The sequence below is a fragment of the Nasonia vitripennis genome (assembly GCF_009193385.2).
Source record: "Nasonia vitripennis strain AsymCx chromosome 3 unlocalized genomic scaffold, Nvit_psr_1.1 chr3_random0006, whole genome shotgun sequence".
NCBI lineage: Eukaryota > Metazoa > Arthropoda > Insecta > Hymenoptera > Pteromalidae > Nasonia > Nasonia vitripennis.
In genome coordinates, this window is record NW_022279625.1 from 64,061 (window position 1) to 76,866 (window position 12,806).

A 12,806-nucleotide genomic window follows, 5' to 3' on the forward strand; every position below is an offset into this window, starting at 1 on the left:
AAGTAAAGCAAGTTTTCGAGAAAGCTATACACCTTACTGGTCAACTGAGATTTTTACTATAATTAGAGTTGCTGCAACGAATCCAGTTACGTATCATCTTAAATACTATCAAGATAATCCAATCACAGGCGGATTCCATGAACAAGAGCTCTTGAAGGCGGAGTATCCAGATGTTTATCTTGTAGAGAAAGTCTATAAGAAGCGTGGAAAACAAGTATACGTTAAATGGTTAGGGTTTGATAGTTAACATAATAGTTGGATTGATGACTGAAACATAATTTTTTTTTTTTTCTGGAAGTGATGATAGCCCCACCTTCGCTCTCACCTGTGAGATACAACCATAGTTAACTATCTCTCCATTAACTTTCTTTATTTATTCAAACATTTATTTACAATGGTTAACATTTAGACAATACAAAATTCAATGTTATTTTCGCCTTTTGAGGTCAGGAACAGCTTCATCTCCTTGGCTTGACTAGACATACTCTCAAAGGTCTCTTTGTCCTTCTCCAATGCAGCTGATATACGGAAAGAGAGGAACACCTAGCATTCATCGTCTAGAGTAGCCACAATTCTCAGTTTATATCTGGTCTTGACTAGATATAGGGATGTCACCATGTGCTTCTGTCAGGCCTGTAGCTCAGACATCTTCTTCGTGGGAAGGGATCCTCCACTGGTAATCTTGTTGATAGCGTCCATCTTTGAGGTCTTTGCTCTTTAGCTCGTTGATCGAGAATGATTTCGAGAGTGTCAGGCTTCCTAAAGTATATGGCTGCCCATCACTACAACCGCTACCAGTAGTGACGGCGGCTCACATACCTAATTGGCTGTCAGAGAGTCTGCGCAGTACACTCTGAAATAGAAAGTTTTTGATTAATTTCATGACGTTATTTATAAACGGCATAACTAACCTAATTTAATCTTGTTCTCTTAGCAGAAGGCTCATCTTCCTCGATAAGATGATACCCATCGATCATGTAATGACCCCACGGTAGAGTATTCGTCTGACCGGGGATCAAGTACCGCTTATCGTCATGTGGACTAAGGGCAATCTTCCGCTCCTTCTCAGTTCTGATGACGTGGAGGCGACTGCGGATGTTCTTCTGCTGTCTGGTGATTGTTGCCTTGTCTCGAAGACAATGGATGTAGTCGTCAAACTCGATAGTCGTCTTGACGACTGAGGACTTTACACACTTTACCTTCTTAATAGGTTGCTGACCTTGTACCTTGACCGAGTACATCTTGCTACGGAGGCCGGCAAAGTCCGTCATGATGTTGTCGTTACACTCATCCTTCATAAGTCCGACTTACTTCTTGTTGACTAGAGGGATGTTAAACTGATTATCAGCAGGATAATTAGAAGTGTCGGACTCATGAAGGTCAGTCTTCATCACAGCATACATACCTACATCGCTGACCTCATAGATGAGACTGTCTGTGCCCGTGTAAAGCAACTTAGCGTTGTCTCCCACTCGCTCCTGCATGTATTCGTAGTGGAAGCAGTAAACAAGGCTCTTTGACAAGTCCAACACTGCCAATCTAATGTAGATGGGCTTGCGGACAGAGATCTCAGTGCGTGCAAGTTGTACAGCCACGAGATTCTCGTTGAAAATCGCACAGCTGTGCAAGTTGGGCTGAGCAATGTATGCCTCGCAGCCATAGCGACCTTCCCACTGGTTTACCAGCTTCCCGTCGACTCTCTTTCGATCATTCTCCATGATCTTACCATACACTGCGTTGTTAAAGAGTTTGAAGAGCATCTTCTTGAACTTATTCTTCACATTCTTTCTCATCTCGCTGTTTAAGTCAATTTTTGGCTTCAACCATGGCTTCTGGTTAAATTGGAGAGCACGATGGATATGCTTCAATCGAAGACCGTACTTAAGAGCTTGTTTGAGAGCGACGTAATGCAGGACATAGCGCTCCTTGTTGTTCAGAGTGGTTACCAACTTCTCTTGGTTTGATTCTGGTGGTGCTGCATGCTCTGGACAGAGTGGAAGGTCTTTGTGAGTATCAGGAACACTTTTCGGATTCTTGAGGTCTACTTCCAAGATGTATCCTACTAGAGTATCGTCACAGACGTTAAAGAAGTCGTTATTCAGGTCTCCCACCCATTTAACGCCGTCACAAGGCAGGGATTGAGTCATTACCCTAGAAAGATATGATTTATAAGAATATCTATTCATCAGTATATTGTTTTATATAAATATTCTAATGTAATCTTACCATCCGTATAGGTTGTTGACATCATAGTACATCAGGTACTTTGACCATTCATCCTCATCGTATTCAGACTCCATGTATCGATTATTAGCCTTGGCATACTTATTACAGCATTGGTTAATACCACCTCGGATGCCTCGGTCGACGAAGAGCAGCATATCAATATCGGTCATTAGCTGAAGCTTGATGCCAGTATACTTCAACATGGCATCCCATGTAAATCCAGGGGTGGTATAGTAATGAGCAGGATCTAGCTCATAGGTATGAAGACACTTGGATCTGAAGTCTTCAAACACGTTGGCCAGTACGTCAGTTTTTAGATAGTGGTCAAGTCCAGAGTACTGGCCAAGAGTTTTGATATTGAAAGCTTTCCAGACCGTCTGAGCATAGTTGTAGTTCTCGTCTGATATTCCACTATCATAGAGGCTACTACAGAAACTCTTTTTATCTGGAAGCGAGGTCTCGTTCAGGTTCTCAAATGATTTTATGTGATCGTATGGGAACACACCCTTTCTTCTGAGCAACTCAATTTGAACATCAGTAAACTCCTTCTTAAACTCTTTGTCGGCTATTTCCAACTTGTCCAAGTAAGAAGCTAGTTTATCAAGCGAAGATGACATGAATCGAAAAGAGTCGATGAACTTGAAGTTGATGTCGCTTCCATCAATGTGCTTCGTGAACGAGATGTACTTCTCTTTATTTTGCAGTATGATAGAGAATCGACTCTTGAAATTGTTGGGAAGTTCCTTTATAAATAGATGGGAGTCCTATCCGCTCAAGTTGTGGAATACAACTGGGATACTTCTTGAGTTATTGTAGTTGAGGTTACAACCGTTGTGAGCCGCTCCACGATATCTGGAAAAAAGCATAATGATTAGATAACGAATGAGAATAATAAGAATAATAACAACTTACTGTCCCGTAAGGTGGCAATGATCTCAGACTTTGACATCCGTCGCGTTGAACGGTCCTCCACAGATGTGCAAATCGTATCAGAAACAAAAGATCTCTGATCCACATCCTTCATTGGTAAGGGATTCTCGTACATGTTGGTGAGTTCTTCGGCTAGCATATAGAGTTGTGAAACAAACCATTTTGCAGGATCTTCGTTTTGCTCTGTTTCTCTTCTGTAGCTGATGAACTTGCACTTGAATTCATTATGAGTGTATTGAACATAGTAGCCAATGCTGAAGGATTCATGCTCTTGGTGGCACGATTATCGTCAACAGGCTTAAGAATACATTCAAAGTCTGCCTAAACAACTAATGGAACTCGTTCTTTGTTGTTGACATTTTTGAATTTCAGTACGCTGTCTTTCTCTTGAGGTAACAGGACTTTGCAATTATTCACTTGTGAACAGTGGACTGTGTGAGCTTTCAATTGATTTTCATCGCGGAAATAGTGAAGACAACGATTTCATTGCCCCCGATAACGAGTACCTATCTGCCTTCCTTTCCGGCTGGGATTAGCGAGGAGCGCTCCGATTCCGAGATGTCTCATACACCCGCCGTGTATCCGTGCGCTACTACTTGCGATTTGGTCGCTACGTCTGTTTGCAATGGTGGGTCGGATTTGACGCGAGAGAACATATCAGGGTGGGCCGGTTACAGGTACAATAGTGTTCCGGTTTCTGCGCCCGAGGCAGTTCCCGCGCCGACTGTTACAAGTCGGTGTTTCCGTCTGCCGGAGGCTTGCTGCCGCCTTTCGGCTCCCTGCCGTCATTTGAGGTCTCCCGCGCGGTGCCTCCACGCAAATCTTTGTCTCAGGACGCCTTACCTCCTTCCTTAATGCCAGCGCTTGGCGCGCCGCCCGTGCGACCTGTGGTTGAGGTTGATCTCATTAATGATTCGTCAACCCTTTCTTTTCTATGCTATCGAATGATTCGTTCAGCTCATCCCATAGTGCCGAGGTAGTGGCGCGTCCGTCTTTCCGGTTATCGATTTCGAATAATTCTGGGCCCGTATTAGTACCCTGCCCGATTTGTTGCGATTACATGTTCACGCCTATTTATCAATGTTTAAATGTCACTCGGTATGTAGTTTTTGTTGGGATAATACCACGGTGTGTGCTATTTGCCGCGGTCCGCGTGGCAGTGTGCGAAACTTAGTGTTGGAATCTCTAGCCGGTGAGCAAACGCAGGCTTGTCGGTATCAATATCTGGGCTGCCGACAATTTCTAAAGCCGGATGATTGGACTAGTCACGCTAGGCGTTGCTCCTTTGAAACGGTCACGACTTATCTCGGTCCTGTAGTAATTAAATTTATGTAAGAATACAAAATCTATTGATTTTAGTATCTGAAAAGTCGCGAACATTTACTAATCTGCGTCGTGATTCTGACAACAGATTAAATAGAAAGATTTTAAATTTTTATAATAATTCTCAATTATGATAGTTCAGGTCCGGAATACCAGGTAGTGGAGGTTTAACGCTATAAAGAGATTTTTGTTCTTTATAACAAAAATAAATATATTCAAATAAATAAATAATAGAATATTGCGTATATCTTGCATATATTCTAAGTATCACAAAAATTAAATGGGTAAATCCGCTTTGATTTTTACAAACAAAAATAAATAGATACGCGTTTAAGTTGCGTAATCTGATTTGAATCGTATTGTTACAAGAAGAGATTTTATGCAGATACGCTTAAATTTGCGTTATCTGATTGTATTCGAAATTTTACAAGTTTAAATTAGGTAACGAAATTTTTCTTAATTATTTTGACAAGAATTAGAATTTTTTTAAGTCTAGGACTGGTACGCTTTATGATGCGATATCCTGCCTAACTCGAAATTTTATACGTGTAGAAATATTTGAAAATATTCTAAGTCTTTTACCTGCTCAAGGCATAAGTTGCTCAAGAGCAGGGACTAGGCGCTTTAGTTGCGCTGACGCTTAAGTTGCGCTTCGGCTAGTGAGCTCATACTGGCCGTGCGGGTCCTTTTATAGGCCTCGGAGCGAGCGGGGATCGTGCCGCCGAAAATACTTTCACATTCACACTTTCACACAGACATTCACACCTATGTACAAAACCCATTCATACAAATAATTTATAATATGCGCGCGCTACGCCGCCGCCGCCGCTTCTCCTTCTCTTGCGCCGTTGCGCTCGCCGCTTCTATATACATATATACATGGTGTGTTGCGCGCTCTCCCTCTTCTTTCGGTTTTGCTGCTACCGCCGCTCGCTGGCTCGTGGCGCTGCTGAAGTTGCGCTGTCAGCTGTAGCGCGGGCTTATCCTAGTTGAAAATGGGGGAGCGCGATACTCACGTAAAATCTAAAAATGTATTCAATATGTTTTAGTTTTTATTCTGTATAGTTTTTTGCGAAGCTGGTACGGGGCGTTACACCTTTGCTCCCGTGAATACTCTCGTCCGCGGGTCGCCTTCGCCTATATTAGCTGTTTCTTCTGGGTCGGCGGTACGTTCTGCTAATCCTCGTCGAATTGTAGCTGATAGCGATTGCGACAGTCTCTTCTAGCGTATCTTTTATGCATCTTTTGTTACTGTTACATGAATTAGCTCCTATTTTGCGCTCCTCTTACTTGTTTATATATAATCCCTCTCCGTATTGCAGGTTCGACCAAGTTTCTGAATTCCTTATGAGCCTGGTAGGATGCTAGTCCCTGTGCGGCTCAACCCAGAACCCGTTGATACTTGGGTCGGTATCACTCCGCCTGCTTCGCCCTAGGACGTCGATCATCCTTTGGCTCAGGTGCCGTTTAGCCCAACTTCTTCTGTGCCGGACGATCTATTGGGAAATCTGTTCCTGGATTCGGATGAGAATGGTGTTTCGGACGATGTTCCTGGAGGCGTTGCAGTTGCTAAGTCGTGCGAGCTGCCCCTCAGTCAACTTCCCCGGCTCTTCCGGCTGAGAACCCTGACGAAGCAGATGCGCTGCTTCGTGATTTGTTCACTTGTCCTATCTGTGATGATTTTATCTATCCAGACTTTCGGCAGTGCGATAATGGTCACGCCGTTTGTGAGAGCTGCCTGTCCCGCTGTAGGGTTTTCCCTGTATGTCGGAGGTCTGCTCCGGTCTGGAGGAACCGTCTACTTCAAGGAATCGGATCCAGGATGCGCTTCCCTTGCCGTCATCATCACTTAGGTTGCCCTGAGGTGCCAGCGGCCAATGCCTGGTCTAGGCATAGTGACTCCTGTGCTTATCGTCCGCGGCCTCTGTCGCCTGGGACCCATCGATCTATTGACTGGCGCGCCTCCAAGGATTCTGACGACCGTTCTACAATTCTTCCGTGGTGAAGTGCTTGTTTAATGTACTTACAATGCTTAAATTTTCTCGTGATTTGTATACGATTTATATATATATATATATATATATATATATATATATATATATATATATATATATATATATATATATATATATATATTTGTGTGTGTGTGTGTGTGTGTGTCTGTGTGTGGTTTTACTGGGAATTCCATTATTTATTGAAACCCTAGTCCTGATCCAAGCAGTATCTCTCCTGGTTCTCTTGTTAAATTTGATGTTCGATTAAATGTTACTTTATTTTATGCGGCGTCTGGGGGTCACTAGATGTTCGAGCTTTTCTTACTGTCATTTATTAATTCAATATAATTATTTCCCTAAATGTCACTATTGTTTAATTTAAACGTTTCCAGTATTCTATTCCCTTATCTTACTATTCCTATATAATTATTTTATTATTTCACTCAAATATAATTATTTTATTATTTTATTCAAATATTAGTTATTTTATTATTTTATTTAAATTTTCATTATTTTATTATTTTATTGAATTATACCCTTTAACCTTAGTAGTATGCTGTTTTTTGTTTAATTTTTATTATTATTTTTTGTTCATACTTATATCTGTACCCTTTTTCTGTTCGATTTCCGGTATATATCGCTTAAGTTCATTTATATTTAATATCCGTGTTTTATCCCCTTTTTGTATTTTCGCATTGTGTGTTAAGTAGTCAATCGCAATAATTTCGCACGGACCCTTATATTCGGATTTAAACTGACCGATTTTGGGTTCTTTAAGAACAGAACATAGACCATTTCTTCTGTTCTAAAGTGTTGCACATGTTTCCTGTCGTAATAGTATTTCGAGCGGTGTTTTGATTGTACTAGATTCATCGCTGCCATCGTTCTAAGTTGAGCGTAAGCTTCTGTTGTCTTAGCGAGATAGTCGTCGTACGTTTGTAAGTATTCCCGTGGTGGGAAGCTTGACAGTGTGCGTGCACGTCGGCAAGATATCTTGGATTATTAATATGTATCGGTTCCCTCGTTCGGTTTGGGGCATTGGTCCGCAGAAACCAATTGATATTTTGTCAAATGGGTGAGATGGAGTATCCGTGATAAGCATTGGCAGCTTTGTTTTTACCCGCATTAGTTTCTTTTCTTGGCACCCTGCGCATCCTCGAACGAACTGTCTAACGTCTGCCTGTATATTTCGCCAATAGTACACACTGGCTATTCTGTTGTATTTTTTGTTCGTTCCCTTATGACCGCCGATTGATGAGTCTGTATCTGTCCTCGACCTTTGGTACTGATAAGTTATTTTTAAATAACACGATTGATATTGCTTTTCCTTTAAAGGACTTGTTATACTGCTCAATTACGTGCTCCCAGCCTGCGAGCGTAATTATTTCAGTCAGTAACTGTAGTGTTTTTATGCATCCAGCAATATCCGGTTTTCAGGGTTTGTCGTGCAGGTGTTTCTTTAAAACGATACCGAACATGTACGCCTCCCTGTATTTTGTTACGATGATTTCGCCTACGAAACGTTGTGTTCCTAGAAGCTCCTCTGCGTGTATGTAGCGCCTTTCTATCAAAGCGTTTAGTACTTCAGTATCGAGGATCATGTATTCTGTCAAGATATAGGCAAGGTTGCATTTATGCGCGAACGGGTGATCATTCAGGCTTTGTACCCCAGTGAATAGCTCTTTGTCATTAGGATCTCTTTCCCACTCTGGTGAATCTTTTTCTGGCCGCGCCTCAGCTATTAAATAGCGTGCCATAGCTTCTCTTACGTGAGGGTTTCTTTGGAGGTTTGCCAGTTGTTCTTCCTGCTCTGATTCAGATTCAGATTCTTCGTCGGATTCGTCCTCTGTTATCATACACGGTGTAAAGTGATTGCCCACTAGGTGCAAATGTATAAATTCCTTATCCTCGTTTAGATTAAAGTGACAGTAATTATTTCGGTTATTCGTTTGGAAATGTACATATACGTTGTTTCCGAACTCCCTCGTGAATACATATATGCAATCTGCGTTTCCTTTCTCCACTTCTGATAGCAAGATGGTTTTCACAGGTTTTCACATGCGGGCTGCACAAGAGTTTATATCTCAGTTGACTCGGAGTCATTTGTAGGTTTAAGATTTTTATTATTGAGTTGAACAGGCAGTTTCACGGTGGCTCCATGGGTATGTTTCTATCGTGCGCTAAACGTTTGGATGGTTCCGCACAATTTTCATGCTGTGAGTATACGCAATACCGTTGGACCATTGCATCCAAATCTGTTCCCGTGTATGGTGTCGGGGTAGGCTGAGCCCTGGGTGACGTGCCCATAGTTGCTGCCATCCGATCAGTTGCTGATTGATCGTTAAACAAGCCTTCCATTGACTCCATGGACTTACTGGATATTTCATGACTGTTGTTACTGCTTGGTGTCACTTTCGGCGTTAGTGGTTGTGATAAGTCGTGGCAATTCCGTGAAGGTTCTTTCTCGATGAGGTTGCGTGATATTTCTACCTCTTGTTCCCGCTCTACTTGACCGGCTCTTGGAGGTTCATCTTCGGCGTCACTACCTAAGCTACTGTTGCTGTCTTTGCTGATTTCCATGTCGTTTCTGTCAAACTTCGGCGGACTTCTGTTAAGGGTCTGCTTTTGTAGTGGCCTCTTAGGGTTGTTGTTGTAATTCGTCCCCCGAATTCGCTGTGTACCCAAAACCCTGTTCGGGTCCGCCTGACTTAGAATCGGCTCGGATGTTTCACGTGAGTCGGGTAATTTGTGGCATGTAGGGTATATTTTCCCGGTTTTCTCGCCATGCACCTTCTTGTAGACTCTCTTTTTACCGATTCTCGTTCCTGCCTTGGGTTGCCATTCGTCATCTGAGGAATTATCTGGACCCGTACTCTCGGTGTAAACTACGACTCGTCGTTTTCTTTCTCTTGGGTTTCCAGAGTTTTCAGTTTCTGTCGATATTCTTTCTTTGTTTGCTGTTATTCATGATGGTGGTTTTTTAACCTATTGATTTCTCCATCGTATCTATACGGTCAGCTGAGGCCGTTAAAATATTCATATGATGTGTTTATTGCGACATCGGGGATAGATCCATAAAATGTATCTCAACACAGAAATCCAACAGGGGACAGACATAAATTTTTAACTTAGTTTTACAATAAAATATAATTAAACTTATGCATAAAATTCGAGGAATTCATTTTTTAAAATTAAATATTCTTATTGTCGTACGGAAACGGAAACAATGGTTGATCACGAGGTTTAATATGAAATTTTGTACTTATGTATTGCACAAAGTAAACGCCACCATATTTATTTTGCAGACAATTACGTTAATTGTCTTGTGTGCGCAGTTTAAATGGCTTTACGTTTAAATTACTAAACTTTCAATTAATTATAAAGTATAATAGATACGGCGTGTGATTAAAATTTGATTGCGGATTACATTACTAAGCTATCATCTCTCGTATGAAATAAAATCATTGGTGATTTCAATAGCACGTCTGTTCCCTATATACACAATTCGACATTCGACATTCGACATTTGACAGTATGGAGCCGCGTGAGATTCGTGACCCGGAGTTAGTAAGGATGGGTGAAACACACTCGAAAAACGATAACGGACCCGCGACCAGCCCGCATCTGTTAGCGCAAGCTTTCCCTTTCCTCTGGAGTAGGAAATCTACTACGCAAGCTCCACAAACTTAGGTATACCACGCAGCTTTAGACTAATATATGAGAATCAACGGTCTCACTACTAATCTATAACCAGATAGCCCCACCTAAGAACAGGGAACAACTATCCTGATCCGGTAGAGTACCTGATCCGGTAGAATACCTGATAGGGGAGAGTGGATAAATATATTTAACAAATGGTGTTTAATATTTATTTGATTTTACAACATGATCTGGCTCGGTGAATCTACTGGAAGAGGAAGTGGACGCCATGGATACCGTTCGAGAGCCTAGGGCTCATAGACGACTGAGTAGGAAGGAGACCGAAGCCGAGGACGAGAACTACCCTTCATCAACTGCCTAGTAAGAGAGCCTGATTATGAGTGCATGCTGCCGGCTCTAGAGCTTCTTATACACTCGTGGCCACCCATCTCTCCAATGGCATATGCTCGCATACCATCTACCTACGCTTAGGTAGACTATTTACATGTTGACTACTAGCGCCACATAGTCGGTAACCTGTGGACGCACAGTGGGAAATTTTAGTATATTTATAGACAAACTTTTGTTACAAGAGAAGTCTTAACAAATCGTAACAATTTTTCGGTAGAAATACTTGAAAATGGCTGTACTTTACATATAAATTGCGGAATTTTCTATATCTTGCGACCGCTAAATATGACCTATCACATAGAGCCAAAATACGTAAATCACACTTTTCAAATGGTTCAAGAAGTATGGTTCGACATTGAAATTTCCGGAATTCCTTCTTATAGTATATATGTTTATAAGTACTGAAAAAATTTTTTGCAAGGATTGCATGAAAATTATGGATTTCAAAGATCTGTCGGGAAATATAGGGTTTCGTAATTTGGCATAAAATGACTTGTCATCATTTATGGTTCAAGAAATCCTAATTTCCTCCATTCCTACCTAAAGTACAACTGTTTTCGAGTATTTCTAACAAAAAATTGTTGCGATTTCTTAAGAATTTTCTTGTAACAAAAGTTTTGTCCATAAATGTACCAAAATTTCCCACTATGCGACGCCGGCAAGTTATCCGTTGCTACTTTCTTACCTACTGGGTGGAGCCTGCCGTCTCATAGTAAATCCGTTTAAGAAATATTTTCAGGAAATTCTCTACTAAAAGCAATTTTTGTAGTAATATCTGAAACGCAGGAAGGTCAAGTAGCTTTAAGTATATAAACAAATTATGTACAACCAGAATTTGCTTCATCAAAAAATTATAAAACTTATTAACTTTTACTGTTAGCAATAAATTAGCAGCGATTTTCATGTTAGATTCTCTTTTAACTTCCATAATCTTAAATCTGCAGTGTTTTGCACTTTATTAACGCGTCACTTATCTTTTTTTTTTATTTGCTTATTACCTGCGTGTCTTACTGGATTTAAATTTCTATGGTTTTTTAAGTGCCTTTAAGATTGATTCCATCAGTCTCATAAATATATGTTTGAAATCCCCTCGTTTCCAACCTCTGTATTGGAATCTATTAGTATCTCTATTTATTCCGCCGAAAGCAGGGAAATCGAAATATCGGCATTGTCTTAAAAATCTAACCGTTGAATCATAAAACGTCAGTGCAAAGACAGAGCGCTAATGAGGGCCCGGGAAAAAACCTGGGTCTGTGAAAAATCGCTCTCCGTTACGGAGGGCGCTACGGTTCAGCAGCGACCGTGCCCACGCCCCCAATTTAAGCCTAGTTGAGTACTTTACAATTAGTTTTTCCATCACTTCGGCTTCTCTCTTTCGACAGCTGTGGAACTGGAGAGAAGAAAGCGGGGGTGGAAAACCGAGATTTTTTTCTTTCGACAGAAGAACCTTAAATCAGTCTAGTTTAGAGATTGACTAGAATATTGCGAATTTAAGCAAGTCCTTGTGTTTTTTACTCGTTCTTTCGTTCTTGTCGAATCACGCGCGCTTGACACAGTTAAATTTTGCTACAACGAACACTGAGACGCCTGTCACAGTTAAGGTTTCCCGACGCAACGGGAGATCTAGACTTTCTTATCCCGAATATTCTATCACGCGGTCGCCGAGACCAGCGGGAGACACTTCACGTGCTTCCCAATCGTACGACGCGGTCGCAAGGCCCGTAGAAGACGCTCCCCGTGCTCCTTATACACACTCGCTAAATACTTTTACACACTTACACTTACACGATCCACAGCTTATTTCAATTTATAAGATTATCTTCGAGAAAGGTCTTATGCCGCAAGGCTTTTCTCTCTCAGAGCCCAAATAAATATCTTCTTTGTGGCTCTAAAATATTTGCTTATTTACCTCGATCCCAACTATATCCAAAAAATAATTAATCATCGAGTATTCTCCATGTTGGAGCATTCTTGCCCATAAAACACTATTTCATACTTTTCTTTGTTTAAGCTCTGTATCTTAAAAAATATCGAAACTTTGAAAGAAAAAAAGACAAAACCAGATAAGCACAAGACCTTGCATGTCATGATTTTTCAAGACTAAAAGAATATTTAAAAAATAATATCTTATCTTGGTTTTCTGTAGCCCTAAGTTGTTATAATAAAACAATCATCAACTTCGTTCGATACTAATCAGTATCTCTTTTTCATAGATGGTTGACGCAGTTCCGTACCTTCATCGTGCTAAATATTAAATGATAGTAAAACATATAATTTATTCTA

General features: G+C 41.0%; 2 protein-coding genes across 7 annotated transcripts in view; one reads left to right on the plus strand and one right to left on the minus strand.

The window, feature by feature from the left end:
- LOC100680449 overlaps positions 1–12,806 on the plus strand; it is a 138,209-nt gene that overhangs the window by 40,362 nt on the left and 85,041 nt on the right. The window contains exon 2 of one of the 6 annotated variants that reach the window (XM_032601816.1): positions 5,802–6,498. The exons of 2 other annotated variants lie outside the window; for them this stretch is intronic. The gene's annotated coding sequence lies outside the window, so the exon portion shown is untranslated. Of the gene's footprint in view, positions 1–5,801; positions 6,499–7,044; positions 10,605–12,806 lie in introns of those variants that run through there. 3 more of the 6 variants (XM_032601817.1, XM_031925972.2, XM_031925971.2) reach the window with 3 other exon arrangements.
- LOC100115555 lies at positions 1,308–7,355 on the minus strand. Its single transcript, XM_008214698.1, has 5 exons — positions 7,233–7,355; positions 3,139–3,424; positions 3,026–3,078; positions 2,227–2,948; positions 1,308–2,151 (listed from the first exon to the last, which is right to left on the minus strand). Exons 1-5 carry the CDS (start codon positions 7,353–7,355, stop codon positions 1,308–1,310), a joined length of 2,028 nt encoding a protein of 675 aa, XP_008212920.1.